The sequence below is a fragment of the Triticum dicoccoides genome, chromosome 4A, assembly GCF_002162155.2.
Source record: "Triticum dicoccoides isolate Atlit2015 ecotype Zavitan chromosome 4A, WEW_v2.0, whole genome shotgun sequence".
Classification (NCBI taxonomy): domain Eukaryota; kingdom Viridiplantae; phylum Streptophyta; class Magnoliopsida; order Poales; family Poaceae; genus Triticum; species Triticum dicoccoides.
In genome coordinates, this window is record NC_041386.1 from 171,911,066 (window position 1) to 171,928,553 (window position 17,488).

General features: G+C 51.8%; 1 protein-coding gene across 2 annotated transcripts; it reads right to left on the reverse strand.

The window, feature by feature from the left end:
- Window positions 1–215: 215 nt before the first annotated feature.
- On the reverse strand, window positions 216–16,709 carry LOC119285571 (phospholipid-transporting ATPase 1-like). 2 transcript variants are annotated; one of them, XM_037564873.1, is made up of 7 exons: window positions 14,882–16,709; window positions 13,071–13,374; window positions 1,877–2,561; window positions 1,650–1,773; window positions 1,336–1,555; window positions 801–1,259; window positions 216–677 (listed from the first exon to the last, which is right to left on the reverse strand). In XM_037564873.1, exons 1-7 carry the CDS (start codon window positions 16,512–16,514, stop codon window positions 467–469), a joined length of 3,636 nt encoding a protein of 1,211 aa, XP_037420770.1. In that variant the 5' UTR covers window positions 16,515–16,709; the 3' UTR covers window positions 216–466. The 2 variants fall into 2 exon arrangements, with proteins under 2 accessions (XP_037420770.1, XP_037420771.1); XM_037564874.1 differs by lacking the exons at window positions 13,071–13,374; window positions 14,882–16,709 and adding exons at window positions 3,009–3,318; window positions 3,406–6,111.
- Window positions 16,710–17,488: the final 779 nt, after the last annotated feature.

Below are 17,488 nucleotides of genomic sequence, written 5' to 3' on the forward strand. Positions count from 1 at the left end.
AAAAAGGAACCATAATTTTTTTTTTGAAGCAGTACAAGGAACCATAAATTGATTTTATAGTATCGCGATATGAGGGATCTGCTAGACAGATAAAAACATATTGTTGTTCCCCATGTCTATGTGTGCACCCAACAAACGCAATGCTTCTACGTTAGCTCTCGGAAATCAGTATCATCCGTTTCAGAATCTTCATAAAATAAATCAGTCCCTGAATATGTACAGTTAACTCCTGTACGATTCTTTTCATATAAATTAACAACAAAAAATGCAGGCGGATGCACAGCATGGCTACAAGAAATCTATCCTTTGGATAGTTGACAGGGTAGCAAGCAACAAGAAGCATGCTCACTGCCGAAAGAATTGCTTTATATACACACAACAAAAAGAACCAAGGAAAAGGTGTAATTTCTTCAGAAAGAGAAAGGTGTAACTCTAGCCTACGCGAATGAACAAAGATCCCCTACTCCTAAGCTCGAGTGGATGTACTCATCTGGACTTCTGGATGATTAACATCACGAGAATCTTGTGACTTCTCCATCTCTCTGGCAATCTGGATGTCATTGGGCATGAAATGTTCCCTGATGGCCTTTGCGGCAAAATGAGGGATCATTCCAACCACAATCACCGCAAGAAGCAACGCCCAGAACAATGCAGTTCCCATCACCTCGTAGATTGCCCTGTGGTTCAGTTAGAGAATCAGAAATCATGTGGGATACTGTTTCAAATTTGAAGAGCATGTAGGTTTCCTTTTTTTCCAATAGGCGAGCAAATAATAAGGATCAATAAGGACGAGTATGTACCAGAAACCGGGCAAGGTGGGTATGGAGTCTATGATGATGACGCAAATCCATGTCGCCACAATACTGCCCCATATTGCTGCATGAGTGATCCAAGTCCATCTGATGACATCCATGGCAAGGTGAATGTTGACAAGAATGACAACAGACAGTGTCCACAGGTCTCCCAGGCTAGCGCTGTCGATTGCGCTGTTTTTGTATGCGGCGTAAGGGATGAAGAAAACTGCGAGGCTCTGCCAAACGGAGTCCACCATGATGAAAATGAACAGTCTTAGGTTGTAACTCTCCTCGCGCTGCCCCGCACCGTAGAGTTGGGGATATTTCAGCAATGTCCTTCGACTCAGATCCTTGTCGAGAATGGCGACAATGACAGTCGGCGCAGAGGTATAGACCACAGAGTATAACACACTGCTCCACTCATTTATTGCTGTTGACAGGGTATAACCAGTGTAAAGTACATACCTGCAATGATTATCGTGGTTTAGGTATATTTCTAAGTGCAGATTGAACAAACCTGGTAATAAAGGAATGCACTTACCAGAAAAGCACAAAGACAAAAGTAGCATTTCTGTAAAAGTTGTATAGGATCATGTAGCTCATTCTCTGGTAGTTCCAGTGGCCATGAACTAACAACAGTGGGACCAAAAATCTAAATTGCCCCATGGCAAAATCTGAAGCCATCACAGCTTGCCTTCCTTCTTGACCACTGATGCCAATGCCAACATCGGCCATTTGGATCATGGATACATCATTTGCACCTGAAAAATGATACTTCTTCAGATTAATAACAAAAAACAAATAACTCAGAGAAAAAGATGAAAGTGCTGAACTAGTTTGAAACAAAAAATGTACCATCTCCAATAGCTAGAGTCATGTCACTTGTTCGCTTCTTTATTAAATCAACAATCCCAGCCTTCTGTAGAGGAGCCACTCGACAACATAGAACAACATCGCATGCTATCGCGACTTCAAAAAGCTGGAAAATTGACATTTCATGGGTTATTTATAAGAAAATGACTCTGTTTTTCCTTTTGCGGGAAAATCACTGCACTTATAGAGATGCTAGTGTGATTGCATACCTTCTCCTCCCGTTCTGTGTCAAAAATGTAGACGAGACTGTTACCGTCAATGATCAAAGCGAGGGGAACTCTAGATTGGGAGTCTGTAGACAGTGACCGGAGTTTGTTTACCATGGAGATTGCATCATCCAAACTTTTTCTGCACGACTCTCTTGAATTACTGTTGATCACAATCTGTGTCATGTCCCTTGTCAAAAGCTTGCAGGAATAGCCAATGGAGATGGCAGTTTCTTGTTTGTCACCTGTCAGAACCCAAACCTTAATCCCTGCTTCCCTTAGTTTTTCAATTGCTTCAGGAACTCCATCTTGCAGCTTGTCTTCGACACCGGAGGCTCCCAGCAGGCGCATGTTCCTTTCAATGTTGGCGGCCACACTGCGTAGGAGATTGCCTCTGCCTAATAATGCAGTGCTAGCCTTCTCGTAAGCCATTTGCCACTCCTGAAACTCTGACTGGCTAAGTTCCCGCACGCCGATGACGAGGGTTCGCAGGCCGACTGACGAATATGAATGGAGATGTTTCTCAGTTGCCTGGACAACATCTGGATTCAGTGTTTTGTCGATGATTCCAAACATGGAACTATCTGCACCTTTTACAAACAGCTTGATAGTCTTGTCCGGGCAGCCAATTATAACTGACATCCTCTTGCGGTCGCTGTCAAACTCATGAAGACCAAGGACGTCAAACCTGCAGAATAAGTCCGGTAAAGGCGATTAAATGTTTTGTGAAAGTTATTAGTAATGGCCAGATGCACAAAGGACTGAAGCAAAACGAAGCATATGTTGCGCATTCTGAATGTACGCAAAAACTAAGGAAACCTATTGCAGGCATTCTGAATGTACGCAAAAACTAAGGAAACCTATTGCAGTCATCAACCAATGTTAGTTTAGGTGAAGCAATATCTGAAGTTCTGCGGTTGCCTTGCTACTACCACAAATGGACTGAAGCACATGCCGTGCAGGCCCAGAAAAAGAGATGCAAGCAACGGCCACAAACCAACGAAACCTCCCCAACTAGTACGTACTAGAAGACACAAACTAACGGCAAACTGTATATCATGAAATGAAAGCAAAATTCCCATGGTCAATTTGTCCTTATTTCCCATGCAAATCTATCATGAATGATGATGTATACCTCTGCTTCTGACCAAGGACGTCAATGACAATGTGCCCGGAGCTTCGCTCCACGAGCACAAAGCCATAGGCCGCGGCGGCAGAAACCAACGCCTGCTCGTCCGGCGACTCGCCTTGGTAGTCAATCACCTTCTTCTTTGGGTCAGGGCCATCATCAAGGATCAAAGGAACAATGGTGTTGCACGTTGCCAGGGCAAGAAAGAACTCGCCGGCGTTCATCCCTTGCTCTGTAGCACCCCCGTTCCTCACCAGCTCCATCACCTCTCTGTCGACCTTCACCGGCACCTTTGGCGCCCAAGCCGGCTCGCCCTCTGCCATGAATCAAAGGCCATCAAACCCCAGCCCAGACTCCTCCACTGGATAGAATTTACTGAGAGTGAGAGAGAAGCTAGCCCTACCGACAGGTCGCTGCCGTGCGACGTCGCTGTAATCGACGCCGTCGATGCTCGCGCACCGGAACTCCATCTTGTTCTGCGTCAGCGTGCCGGTCTTATCGGAGAAGACGCACTTGACCTGCCCCAGGTCCTCGTTGATGTTGAGAGCCCTGCACTGGAACCTCGAGTCGGACGACGCGTCGTACAGCTTGGCGTCCCGGATCATGAAGTAGGCCTGACCGAGCCTCACCAGCTCCATGGAGATGTAGAGCGAGATGGGTATCATGATCTGGAACACGATGACCGCCATGAGGAAGTTGAACACGATCTGCGCCGCGATGCCGTAGTAGTTGTAGTTCTCGTTGTCCTCCTTGCCGACCTTGAGGTAGTCCTTCTTATGGAAGAACTGCGCGAGCTCCAGGTCGGTCTGGTGGGTGCGCAGCCACACGCCCGAGAGCGTGGCCACGGCCGAGCAGAGCGCGATGAGGATGCCGGAGAGGAAGAGCGTCTCGCGGTTCATGTGCGTCTCCAGGCGGCTGCGTTTGGTCGGCGTGCCCGCGTTGTTCAGCATCGCCTTGGTCTCGCGCCCCGCGTAGACCACCACGCCCACGGCCCAGGACGTGTTCTTGAGGTCGCAGCCGCGCAGCACGATGTTGGACGGGCCCAGCGGTATCCGGCGGCCCTCCCCCTGGAGCTCCAGGTTGGCCTGGAAGCCGTAAATGTTACGGTTCGGGCGCTCGCACCTGACGACGGCGCCGGCGAGATGCTCGAGCGGCGTCGTCAGCGTCTCTTGCTTAGCGTAGCGAGTCTTTAGGTTGGACTCGCCGTCAAGGTTGAGCGTCTGCACGTAGGCTACGCCGGTGGTGTCGCTGGTGGCCAGGAGGACCATGTCCGCCGGGGGCGACTCGTTGGCACCGACCCGCACGACGTCGCCGACGCGGACGTGCTTCCACTCGGTGGGGACGAATTGGGCGGCCGCGCCGGGGGACAGGACAGCGGCGAGGCGGTTATTCTCGGCGCGGTCGGAGCGGTGGCGTCGCCAGTCCTCGTACGCGTCCTTGACGGCGGTCACCGCGAGGACGAAGGCGAGCGGCATGACGGAGGCCCCGCGGCCGAAGACCGCGAGCTGGGGGAGCTGGTTGAGCACGGCGATGACGAGGAAATAGACGTAGGCGAGGCGGTGGAACTGCTCGAACAGGTTCCGCGGCAGGAAGGTGAGCGGCGAGTACTTGGCGGTGCGCACGGCGTTCCCGGCGAACTGGAGGCGCTCGTTGGTGCGCTCCGGGTCGCCCACATGCACCACCCGCGCGTCGTCGTCGCCCAGCTCCTTGTGCGACATGGACATGGACGACATGTGCCGCGACGATCCATGGTCCTCGGCCATGGCGCGCGCTGTCGCTGACCGGCCGGACCAGCCGCGTCAGTGGGAGAACCTCGAATCCCCGCCCATGGCGACGCTCGGCAAAGTCCGATTTTGAACGGGGCACAAGCTGGGTTTGGGTTCAAGAAACAAACAGAAACAGGGGAGGAAGGAAGGAAGCAGAGCAGTGGTTGGGTTGAAGTGGATGCGTGGGAGTAACCATGGCGAGTGTTGCATTAAAGATGGGCTGCTGCTGCTGCTGCAGAGGAATTTTTATTTCAGGGGGGAGACGGAGACGAAGCGGAAGCAAGCAGAGAAAAGATACGCGATCTTGCTGAGGGCTTGAAATGGCGCTTAAAATCTGGGAGAGGGGAGTTGGTGAGGACAAAAGCACCGTTTGGATGAGCGAGCGAGGGAGAGACCTGTAGGCTTTGGGTTTCGGGGCTGCTCCTCTTCATGTCTCATGACTCAAATAGTCTATCTTACAAGCAAGGGATTCAAGTCTAGAAATAAAGTCTGACAAGTAATCGGTATTAGTTAGTCAAGTCATCAAAGGCAAGTAGAAATTTGATTAGGATTTCAATTGGAGACGATGGAGAAGACAGAAGACAAGGGAATGAAGCCAACTATTTGAGCTGTTAATTTTGTTTATTTATAGGCGGCTTATAACTTAATAATGTGGTTTAATTAGTGCAGAAACAAAGCTGTCATACGTAGACAGACTCGGAGTAGCGCAGCCGGTAGCTTATAGCTGGTCAAGAAATGGTGGATAGAAACGGGCTCCGAAAGTGGGGAGACGGTGACGGCGACTCGCTAAACAAGCTTGTCATTTTCGCCGGGTTGGTACTTTGGGGTGCCGGCTTTCTTTCTTTCTGGCGGAGATGGCGAAGCTTCCAGACACGCCAAATGGATTGCAGATGGCTCGATCATCGATGACGCTTCTTCATTTCTTCGGTCATCCATGGTGTGCCGGCGACCCATGGGTCCCTCTCCCTCCCAATTACAGGCGAACAGTTTGCAACCGTGTGCTGGGCGAAGCTTCGGTTTCTGTTGGAGTCCCCTCGGCCTTCATTTTTTGGGTGAGATTTAAGATTTAATATTCGTGTCCGGTAGGAGTATATTAAGCCCACGTAAACCAAGAGCGAAAGAAAAGTCATTTCATTTGCATTACTTGCACGGCAATCACGAAATACTAGCATCTCTGACTTGATGACTTTTCGCTACGCCAAGGCTGCTGCATTTTTTTCACAGTTTAGTTTCGAATCAAGTCAACGCTCGCAATGGAATACTACATTAGATGAACAAGTGCCTTCATAATAAATAACCTAATTGTTGGACGCAATCATATTTTAGCCCGGAAGAATCTTGACAGAGGATAGCTCTGCTCTGCTTGCTTCAGGAGCAGAGCATGGAGATGGAGGCCATAAATCTTGGCAAGGCCGGCTTTCAACCTCCGCGCAATATGTAAGAGTTGACATCAAACCCTCGACTCAAAAGTCCCCGTAAACCACGGCATGTGCTTTGGTAAACATGGCGAGCAGTCATCGGACGGACGGACGGACTCTGTAAAGAATTCTAGAAAGAAACCCATGCGTGACGATAGCGCATGCGCCATCGTCTAATCCAGTGACCAAACCCACAAGCTACGTTTTTTTGTTTTTTTTTTGCGGGGAACCCACAAGCTACGTTGCACTAAACTAGGCTGCTCCTGCACCGGTCTTGGCTCTACCCGCATGTTCCTATTCGTCTCCAAGCTTTTAAATTCAGTGTCGCAATTTGCAGATGTTGGGATGTATCTATCTATCCATCCACCAGAGCCAGGCACAGAGGGAGGGAACTAATAACTGGTCAAAACATTTTAGGCCTTCTCACGAAAGCATAAAGTTTCTCAGCTGGTAAAAAAGGAAGGAGCTATGCCGTGCGCAGAGCATGGCAAAACTGGAAAAGAGGTCCAACTGGGAGCATTGTCCACAAATTCAGAGCTCTCTCGTCGCGGTTCATGGATGGATTGATGGATGACCGACGATGTATGAAGAAGTGACCACGCCATATCGCTCGCACAGTGGATTTGACTAGGACAAAGAAAAGTATTTTATTTTATAATTGGATGTGATCTGTCCTTGGAAAGTAGAGTAGGCAGAGTACTGGTTCTTAGGAGCTCGCAGGAGAGGACAAAGTTGCTCTTTCCTTTTTTCCTTTGTATCTGCCCACTTTTATGCCCAACCTGACTGGATCAATTCTTGTAGTATATCTCTTCCAGATAATCAAGGAATTTCGAGTATTTTGAGGGTTGCATGCCTTTGACTACCAAGGAATTTCACTCTTCACGAGTAGGTATTTTGAGGGTGCATGCCTTTGACCAAACGAGTTTTGGCACAGTAATCATTTATGCGTGTTCTCATCAACTTAGTGCAGATGAGATTTCTTGTGTATGAAGGCCAGACAGTGACCGAAAAGGGGTTTATGGAATATTTTCCCCGTGTCTAGGTGTCTAAAGTTGACCATTTGAGATGGAGAAATACAAGACAGGCAGCCACGTGAATGGGATACGGATCCATTGGTGTCGTGTAGGCTCCATCCCAGATTAGTTAGATCTAAACAACGCCATGGCTGGGCTGCCGGACTAACGAACCATCCATGCGCCAGGCACTCCCATTAGAGTAGCCCATTTACATTGACATTTTTGTCTACCTATATTATAAAGAAAAGATAGTACATAAACAAACTACTGCCGGTTTATTAAGTCATCGCATATTTTGGACCGAGACGAAGGTATTAAGGGCTTCTTTGATTGAAAGGAATTTTATAAGATTTATTCATGATTGAAATCCTTAGGATGAGTTAAAAAAATTAGTATTCCACACATATGAAGAATGGGAGCGGACTCTCGTGCAAAAGTCTGTGTCATGCCATGCGCAAACAAGTAAAAGTAGTATTCCACACATGAGATAGGAGGTTCATTGATACAAACAAGTAAAAGTATTCCGCATGCACACGAGTTAGAAGGTTCATTGATAATCACGTATGGAGCAGACTCGCGCACGGTTGCACTAGGATCCCATTTTCCATCCCGTCCATAACCATGAGCGCGGAAAAAGCTCCCACGGCAGCGGTAAATCCATGGCACGGAGACCCTTTTGACGCACTAGTTGAGCAGAGGGGAGGGTAGCGTGCGATGGTGGGGTACCGTGCCAGTCATTCTCGAGGCGTCGCGATCGTCTCACGTCGCCGTGCACGGCCGGGTAGGCTAGGCCAGGAGGGTCATCAAGATGGCTCGCATGCGATGGGGCCCGACATATGGCACCCGGCCGCGCACGTCCACGTCCGCGCAGGCCGCTGCGCAGGTGGGCCGACCAGACTAGGCGCCGCCCAGGACGATGGAAGACTAGTTTGGAAGCCTTGTAGGCGCCGCCGGGTTTGGCCTCTTTGGGCCAGGCACGGGCCCACGTGCCTTGGGCAGCACGGGACGAGTGCCGCCGCGCACCACCCAATTCGCACGCTCTGGAGCTAAAACCCCCTCAAAAAAGGGTAAAACCCGCTCAAAAAACCCAAAGAAGGGTAAAGAGTGAGTAACATCCTTGTGCTTAATTTTGACCTTCTGGGAGCTGTGGGACAATCCTGCAAACCATATGGGAAGGTCCAAGTCCAACACAGCACGGAACACATGTGAAATGCTACACCAGTCCGGCGTGTTTTGTGCGCTCGGGCGCACACCCAGTATGGAGTTTCTCTCGACTTAATTCTTCTTCCCTCCATTAATTGACACGTACGAGTACACGTCCATGTCGGATAGTACTAGTCTCTCGGCTTCTAGACGGGGTTGCATTTGCATTCATCATATTCCCGCACACAATCGGGAATTGATCCTTGCAGTTGGTCTACTGCGAGACCTGTCACATCCAACCATCGCATAATTTTCCCCGCCAAGAATAGTCAGCCTGCCTGCAGCTCTGATTGCCCCTACGTGTGGTACATGCAAATACTAGCTTCCTACGTCAAAGCCTCGTGGCATGATCGTTTGCTATAAGAAGATTGTAAAAGAAATAAAATTCAGGTAAATTGGTCACAATTCTACGCCACGCCTCTGATTGGAAACGCGGATGGATATTCATCTTGGAAACTTCTTATATCGCTTTCATGGTTGCCACTAGACACGAGCATCGCAGTTGGTCAGAGAGGCTAGAAGGTCTCGACTTTGAATATTCTGTTTGCCACGTAGGCTTCGGGAAACTAGGATTTAGTAGATGTTGCTGATCGTCTGGAACAAATTGATGGTTTTGGATAGCCAAATAACTAAGGGCATCTTCAGCCGTGCCCCCAACAAGGCCCCCCAGACATGTTTTTGTCCGCTAACGTCAAAAAATCGGTCCAGTCGTGCCCCCAAGAGCCCAGTTTTTGCCGGCTCGGACCGAAATTGGCGCCGGCGGACTCAACCCGAACCCGGTGCGCTGGGGGTCACTTGGGGGCGCCGGGCGAATCGTTTTTGGCGCGAAGAGCCACGGGCCCGCCGCGTCAGCGACTCTACTCTCTTCTCGCACCTTCGTCGTCCTCATCGCCTCGTTTTCCATGGCGAATCAATGCCAAAACTGTCGCGCGCTGCCGCGCCGGTCAGCCTCCATTGGTGCCTCACGGGCGGCGCAGTGAAGGCTGGGCGACGCGTCCCTCAGCCGCCACGCAATCACGCCACGCGTAACGCGTCGGCCAAGCCTACCACGCGGCGTCTCCGTCTATAAAAGCCGACTGCAAGCGCGCCGGAGAGACTCACCCCGATCATCCACCGATGACGCGCTCATTTCTCCCCCTTTCCTCCTCTCGCCGTCACCAGTTGAGAAAGCATGGCCGAGCGTTTCCCAGGCGACGACGCGGCGGCGAACGGATTCGGGCGCCGTCATCTGCACGAGGACGAGGCTCGCCTCCTTTTTGAGGCCGAGTACCCGGTCCCGCCAGACATGCGGGTGCCCGGGGCGTGGAGGATCAGTGCCGGCGGCGTGCCGGTGCCCCCGGTACCCACCGGCGCGGCGCGGCGTGCGGAGATCGCATGCATCCGCTCGTCCCTGCCGCGTGCGGCGAGGGAGGGGCCCCGATACGTCCCCGACAGCCCAATCTCGGAGTCGTACTTCCGCCGCCGGCACGGCGAGCAACTCGAGGCCACCAACAGCGTCGTGCCCTCCGGCAGGTTCAACGCCGTCGGCCGGTGTCGGTGGTGGGGCGTGCCCGGGCGCACGTTGGAGTCCGTCCTCGAGTACATCGAGGGCGGCAACACGCCGCGCCTCGAGTACCCCGCTCCCCCGTGCTCCTCACGCCGCCACCGGGGAAGCTCCTGGACGCCGAGGCGCATGGAGACCGGGGTGTCCTCCTCCTCGTCCGGCGGCTCTCCCTGCCTCCACCTCCGCCCCGTCAAGCCGGAGCCCCAGGACACGCCTGTCAGCGCGCGTACCCGCAACTCCGGCGGCTCTCCCTGCCTCCACCTCCGCCCCGTCAAGCCGGAGCCCCAGGACACGCCTGTCAGCACGCGCACCCGCAGCTCCGGCGCCCTCGTCGAGCCCAAGGCGGAGTCCAGCCTCCCCCCGGAGTACGAGGAGATAGCCCGGCGTGGCTTCTCCGACAAGGACGCCATGCGGTGGTCGCGCGACGACTACCTGCGCGAGGAGATGATCCGGCAGCACCGGGCCCTGGAGGAGATCGCCGCCCGCAAACGTGGGCGCGAGGACGAGGACGGTGTCATCGTCCTCGATAGCGACGACGACGCCGCCCCCGGACCGTCTAACCCGCCACGCCAACCGGGGAAGGGATGCAGCAGGGACGGCGGAGGCGTAGGCGGAGGCGACGACGACGACGACGACGGTGACTACACGCGGTTCTACAGCCTCCTCGGCATGTAGAATCGCGTGGGCGGGCGACGAGGCGGGCGGTGAGGGAGACGGCGGGGGTAGCCCGCGATAGTTTTTTTTCTTTTTTTTGTAAAATATGTTTAAATTTAAACGAACTCGCCCGTGTTTGCGTTGTGTTTGCGCCGAATTTGAACATTTTAAAAACCCGTGGGGGGCGCGACTGGGGGGCATCACGCCCCCAGTGCGCGGTTTAGCGCCGGTGCGCCCCCAGGGGGTGATTTTTTGCCCCTCCTGGGGGGCCAACGACTGGAGATGCCCTAAGCCGGTGGTCCAGTCATGCCTGGAAAAATGGTTCAGACCAAGGATTGCATTCCCTGACGACAACTACTAGGTCATCACAAATTCAACTTACGGAACTCCCTAATATAAGAAGGGTGATGCACTTTGGCAGAAGTGTGATGCACGAGAGGGAGGAGAAGGAGGAGGAAGAAGAGAGTTGATGCTGACGTGTTGGCCCCATCTGTCATAATAGTCTACTTAGAGCATCTACAGTCGGGTGCCTTAAACCGGGCTCAAACGACTGGAATGCCCGCCTGATCATGAAAATCTGACCCAGACGAACGCCTCAAACGGGTCTTAGACGCCTGGGCTAACCAACACCCCTCATATCCAGCCTAAATATGGAGCTGATATGGGGGCGTCCGGGCGTGCCCGCCACTCGGACTGACGGTGGGGTCCAACGCGGAATCGCCTGGAATCCCGGCGGTCCAAAACTTGTCTCCTCCATCAGACAAATGTCGTCGCGTGGCGCCGCTCCGCCAGGCCGTGTAGTACCTAGCCGGCTATTTAAGTCGACCATCGGCATCGAAATCCTATCATCCACATTTTCCTCCGCGTGTCCGCGGTCGCCGCCACTTTTCACTCCCTGTTCGCCTAGTAGTCATGCCCCCATGCCGCCGAGTGAGGAGCCCACCCATGTCTAACGCTGGAGCGCCGGCTGGAGCCCCTTGAGTAGATCCGGGCAAGGTGTGAAGCCTGGATCGCCGCGCGGCTACCTCCGGATGCAGTGGATCCGGAGGAGGAGGTGGGGGGGGGGCAGGAGGAGGAGGCCGAAAAGGAGGAGGAGGAGGATGAACCGGAGAAGGAGGAGGAGGACGACGGCGACGAGGAGGAGGAGGTTGAGAAGGAGGAGGATGAGCTGGATAAGGAGGAGGAGGATGTGGGGGACGCTGGCGACGTGAATCTGCGGGCGAAGCAGCAGGCCAACCTAGATTCCCTTCGCTCGGAGTCGGCTGCAGAGGCCAGCCGTCATCGCCGGCAGGAGATGGAGGCCGCGGAGAAGTCGGAGATGCTCGCCTACATGGATGAGGTCGAGCAGGAGGAGGATGAGCCAAAGCCCTCCTATGCGCCTAGCACCAACGTCGTGGACATCTTCGACGACGAACATTAGCTAAGATAGTACGTATGATTTCTTTTGCATGCTTTATATGAATGTAAGAGTTAAAATATGAAGACTCGGATGCAGAATGGCTAATTTGAGGGGCCGGATTTGCAAAGTCCAGCTACAGATACTTTTACTAATCAAAATAAAAAGAGTTGACTTTCTTGCCACGTCAGTTTTGATGGATGGGTCCTGCCTGCTATAAACGTGTCTAAATCGTTCAAACCGATCACTATTTGAAAATGGTAGTTTTTGCAAAAACTAGCTTTATCTATTTATTTTTTGTTGCCGTTTTGAAAGTGATAGTTCTGTGGGATCGGAACCTGGAATGTTGTATTTTTTGTTAAATACTCAATATACTCTCGATTGAAAGCTTGAGCAGGCTAGGATTAAAGACTCCACTACAAATCTGCCATCAGAGTTTTTACCATGGAAAATCAAACATTTTTAATGACAAATGATGTTCTTTGAGAATGGCAAGTTTACCTGGCAAACATGACAAATCCATCTCGGTTCAATTATATTGTCAGAAAATTACTATGCTTGCAAACTAAATTTGTCATCATCATAACAATAAATTGTCATGAAAAACATCAGATTTGACATGCCTGAAAAACATCAGATTTGACATGCCTGAAATAGTACCGGGTCTAACGAGCAGCCACACCTGCCCTGTGGCTTGCACGGAAGTGGAGCAGTTGACGGTTTCGCTTTGTGCGCCCAGATGGTCGGAGCGACGTAGGAGTATCACATTAGCCGCCGGACCCAGGATTTTGTGACACCAACTGGACACATTAGTTTTCCCCTTGTCTCACTAACGTCTCTCCTCCTACTCCTATATGACGTCTGCCTATGGAAATGTCAATGTCGATCGCATCACAACCTCGCATATTTATCGTTATGGCAACAAACAAACAAACAAACAGAAATTTCACCCACAAACAATGCAGTCAAATCCTAACAGAAAACAAATCAATTTCACCAACGTCAAACGCCGGCAATGCTATGAGAAGCAAATATTTTTTTGCAGTAGACGGGCGGGGTGTTGAGCTCGTACCTTTGCCTGGCGCCGAACACGTCGACGACGATGTGGCCGGAGGTGCGCTCGACGAGCTTGTGCCCGTACGCCGCGGCGGCGTACACCAGCGCCTGCTCGTCGGGGGACTCGCCCTGGTACTCCACCAGCTTCGCCGCCGGGTTCGCCGTGTCCTCGACGATGGGCACGATGGTGTTGCAGGTCGCCAGCGCAAGGAACAGGTCGCGGGCGCGGCTGGCCTTGGCGCCCGTCCCGTCCTTGAGCAGCGCCGTCAGCTTCGGGTCCGTATTCACCGCCGTCTTGGGTCTCAGAACCACGCCGTCAGCTGCACCCAAACAGAATGTCCCGCCAAACATGGACCAGATCAGATTCGTTTCTCCTCGTGATTGGATGTTGAATTTTACTTACTAGAAAAATAACTGGGGTGTCAAACGAAGGTGTGCTGTAACATTAGTGTGTCGTGTCGGGCTCCCATCCCAGGAAAATGGATGGTGAGGATTCATCGTTATCGATACACCCAGTCAGTCTCAAATTGAAATCCGAAAGAATGTTGGTTGTTGACGTCCGGTAATTCTATGCTTATTGGGCCAGATGACGGTCAACCCTGATCAGTGACCCGAGGTTGTATCATTCGCTAGAAGGCTGGTTGTAATGAAGCATATGATACTAGTATATGATACTACCTTCACAATGCATAGCACTTCCTCCGTTCATGGATATAAGTTTTTTTTAGAGATTCAAATGGACTACCACATACGGATGTATATAGATATATTTTATAGTGTAGATTCACTCATTTTGTTCCGCTTGCAGTCACTTGTTAAAATCTCTAGAAAGACCTACATTTAGGAACCGAGGGAGTATTATAAGTTGGTATCTTAGATTGCCTTATTAATTGTCATGCATGACACAAAGTAGTAGTACAACATTTAATATGATATGGTATCATGATATGAATCACACCCGCTCTTTTTCTCATTTAATTGTGTGTCGTATCATACTCCCTCCGGTCCTTTTTACTCTGCATATTAGAATTCTCTGAAGTCAAACTTCACAAAGTTTGATTGCATTTATATGAAAAAATATCAACATCTGCCATGCTAAAGTTATATAATATGAAACTTTAAGTCATGACACATCTAGTGGTATTCATTTTAGATTGTGAATGTTGACACTTTTTTCTACAAAGCTGGTCAAACTTTACGAGACTTGACTTCAATCAAATCTTATATGCGAATAAAAAAACCCGGAGAAAATACAAAAAGTCTAGTTGGCATGCATGATACCGCTTATTGCTACTCTCATTACGACCAGCCGAAGAGTCAAATGTTTTGCAACACAAGCTACTACAGGATTTTCAGGTCCCGGTAGATTAAATGTTTTGCATAGTGGAACATCTCGCTTTTGCCTTTTGGGCTTAAAAAGGGGGAGGAAAGTTCATTCAGAAGTTTGACTCGATCAGTGGCATTACTAATCAGTAATGAACAGTACCATTGCACGTACTTGTCATGTAACCATGAAAAGATGTTCTTTCTTTTCACCGGTCATCTAACTATCGAAATGTGTCAGTGCTTGTATCTTGCGTGTTTGCAGAACTCGCGTGCTCGTTTCTGGTTCGGCGTGTGGATGCAGAAACTTCAAATTCTGCATACGTGTACCCGAAATAACCATGGCGATCGTCCTAGCACGCAACACACTGGCGAGTGACATGTCTTCTAGTAGTATTAGTTTTCTTACGGTCAGATAATGCCAACGCCGCCGCTCAAAATCGGTGATTAGCCAACCAAGCTTACCGCTGGTGAAAATTTCAACCAAAACAAACATTTGCTTACCTTGCACGGCATGTCCGTCCTCCTCGCCGCCGTCGGTCTCGCTGAAGTCGCGGCCTTGCACGCTGGCGCAGCGGAACTCCATCCGATTCTGCGTGAGCGTGCCGGTCTTGTCGGAGAAGACGTACTTGATCTGCCCGAGGTCCTCGTTGATGTTGAGCGCCCGGCATTGGAACCTGGCCTGGCTCTTTTCGTCGAACATGTGCTCGTCCTGCACCATGAAGTATGCCTGCCCCACCCTGATGAGCTCCATGGAGATGATGAGCGCGATGGGGATCATCACCTGGAACTGTATCACCGCCGACATGAACGTGAACACCACCTGCACGCCCGTGCCGTACCAGTTGTACCTCCCGTGGCCGTGCTCAGCAGCCCCAGAGTAGTCGTATTTGTGGAAAAAGGGGATGATGCCGAGCCGGTCCACATGGTCACCCATCCAGATGCCGGTGAGGAGAGACACCACCGAGCAGAGAACGACCAGAGCCACGGCCAGCGCGATGATTTCGCGGTTCATGTGCGTCTCGAGGCGGCTGCGCTTGGATGGCGCACCCGAGCTGTTGAGCACCACCTTGGTGTCCCGGCCGGTGTACACCGCCACTCCGATGGCCCAGACCGTATTCTTGAGCTCGCAGCCACGGAGCATGACGTTGGAGGCGCCGAGGGAGATGGCGCGGCGGCCGTTGAGGTCCACGGTGGCGAGGAAGCCGTAGATGTTGCGGTTGGGTTTCTCGCACTTGATGACACCGGCGAGCGCCTCCGGCGGCGTGGACATGGTTTCCTGCTTGGCGTAGCGCGTCTTGAGGTTGGACTCGCCGTCGAGGTTGATGGTCTGGATGTAGGCCACGCCGGTGGGGTCGCTCGTGGACACAAGCACCATGTCGCACGGCAGCGTCTCGTTAGCCACGAGACGCACCACGTCGCCGACCTGAATGTCCTTCCAGCGCTTCGGCCGGAACACGCCGTCCGCGAGCACAGACGCCGTGCGGTTGTTCTCGTTCTTGTCTGACCGGTGGCGCCTCCAGTCCTCGTACGCGTCCTTGACTGCCGTGACGCCGAGCACGAAGGCCAGCGGCAGAACGCCCGCTTCCTTGGAGAGCACGAGGAGTTGCGGCACGAAGTTGAGCACCGCCAGGACGAGGAAGTAGATGTAGGCCACCCTGTGGAACTGCTCGTAGAGGTTGCGCGGGATGAAGGTGAGGACGGAGTACTTGGAGGTGTGGATGGAGTTGTCCGGGAACATGGCCGGCGGCGCGTTGGTGCGCGGCGCGTCGTTGATGTAGACGAACCGGGCGTCCTCGTCGCGGAGGTCCCGCTGCGAGCCGGCGCGCTCGGACGCGGATCGCCTGGTGGACGACCGCGAGACGCTGGACGGCCTGGACCGGGCGGTCCGGAAGCTGTCGAAGGACGGCGAGGTGGATTCCGGCTTGGAGGGCGACCGGAAGTCGGCCGCGAAGGTGACGGACGAGGTGTCTGGCGCGGACCGCAGCGAGCGCGATACGGACGGCGAGTGCTTCAGTATCGGCGACGGCACCGGGTCCGGCATCCTGGCGGGCGGGTCCATATCTGCTCCGGTCGCTTGCTGCGGCCGTTGCAATTGCAACGGATGTGGTGGCGGCAATTGCCCTTGCGGCCGCATGCTGGTGTACGTAGCACGTGGAAGAGTACGTAGTACTAACTAAAGCACCCAGCCGCTAGGCGCAACTAGTACTATGTTCAGATTGGATTTAGCCAAGCGAGGAACAAGAAGGGATGATTACTTGATTTGTCTGCACTGGAGTTAACGAGATCGGCCAAAGGTTTTGGAGGGATCGCTTGGTCGTTTGCGCGAGACAGGCGGGGAGTTCGAAGGGTCTGCAGACTCCAGCTGTGTTATCAATTCGCGGGGAAGGAGAGGAGAAGCTTTGCTGCGAGTGCGAGTGCGACGGCCAACTCTCTTCCAGATGGAAAATGGTCAGGGACTGCAGATGGAAATTAGTCAGGGACGGCGGGTGCTCAAATTGGACCGGAAGGCGTCAGGCGCTGATGCGCATGGACCGAGTCCAGGGGGTTTGTGGGCCCCGGATTTTGCTACCTTAGGCTTTTTTTAAAGTAACTTTTTCTTTTTCTTTTTCTTAGAAGTATTTATTAGCTTGTTGACTTAATTTTTATCGGGGAGCGCTATATGATGGTAGCATCCAAAAATAAGACTCGCAGGAGAACTTGGGCTCTCTCAGAGCTTAGACTAGTCACGGTGGGGAGTAACTTAGAGTAGTAACATGCGTATGTTACTATTTCCACAGTGGACAACAACATATGTGTTGTGTTATGCATAACTTCATTTATTAGGTTCTAGACTCATCTTTTTTTAATATGTGTGATATTACAGTAACTACTATGTTACCATATGCCTCTCTTTTCTAGACTCATCTTTTCTTGATATGTGTGATGTTACAGTAACTATTATGTTACCACATGCATCTCTTTCTTCATTAATTACATGCCATATCATCTATTTTTTCTAAATAAGTGTGATGTTATCACCTATGTTAGGTAGTCTTAAAGCATTTTAACCGTCGGATCGGTTTGCTTGATGCGTTTTGACCTGTAGGATCCCCCTCCTGATCGATCTTC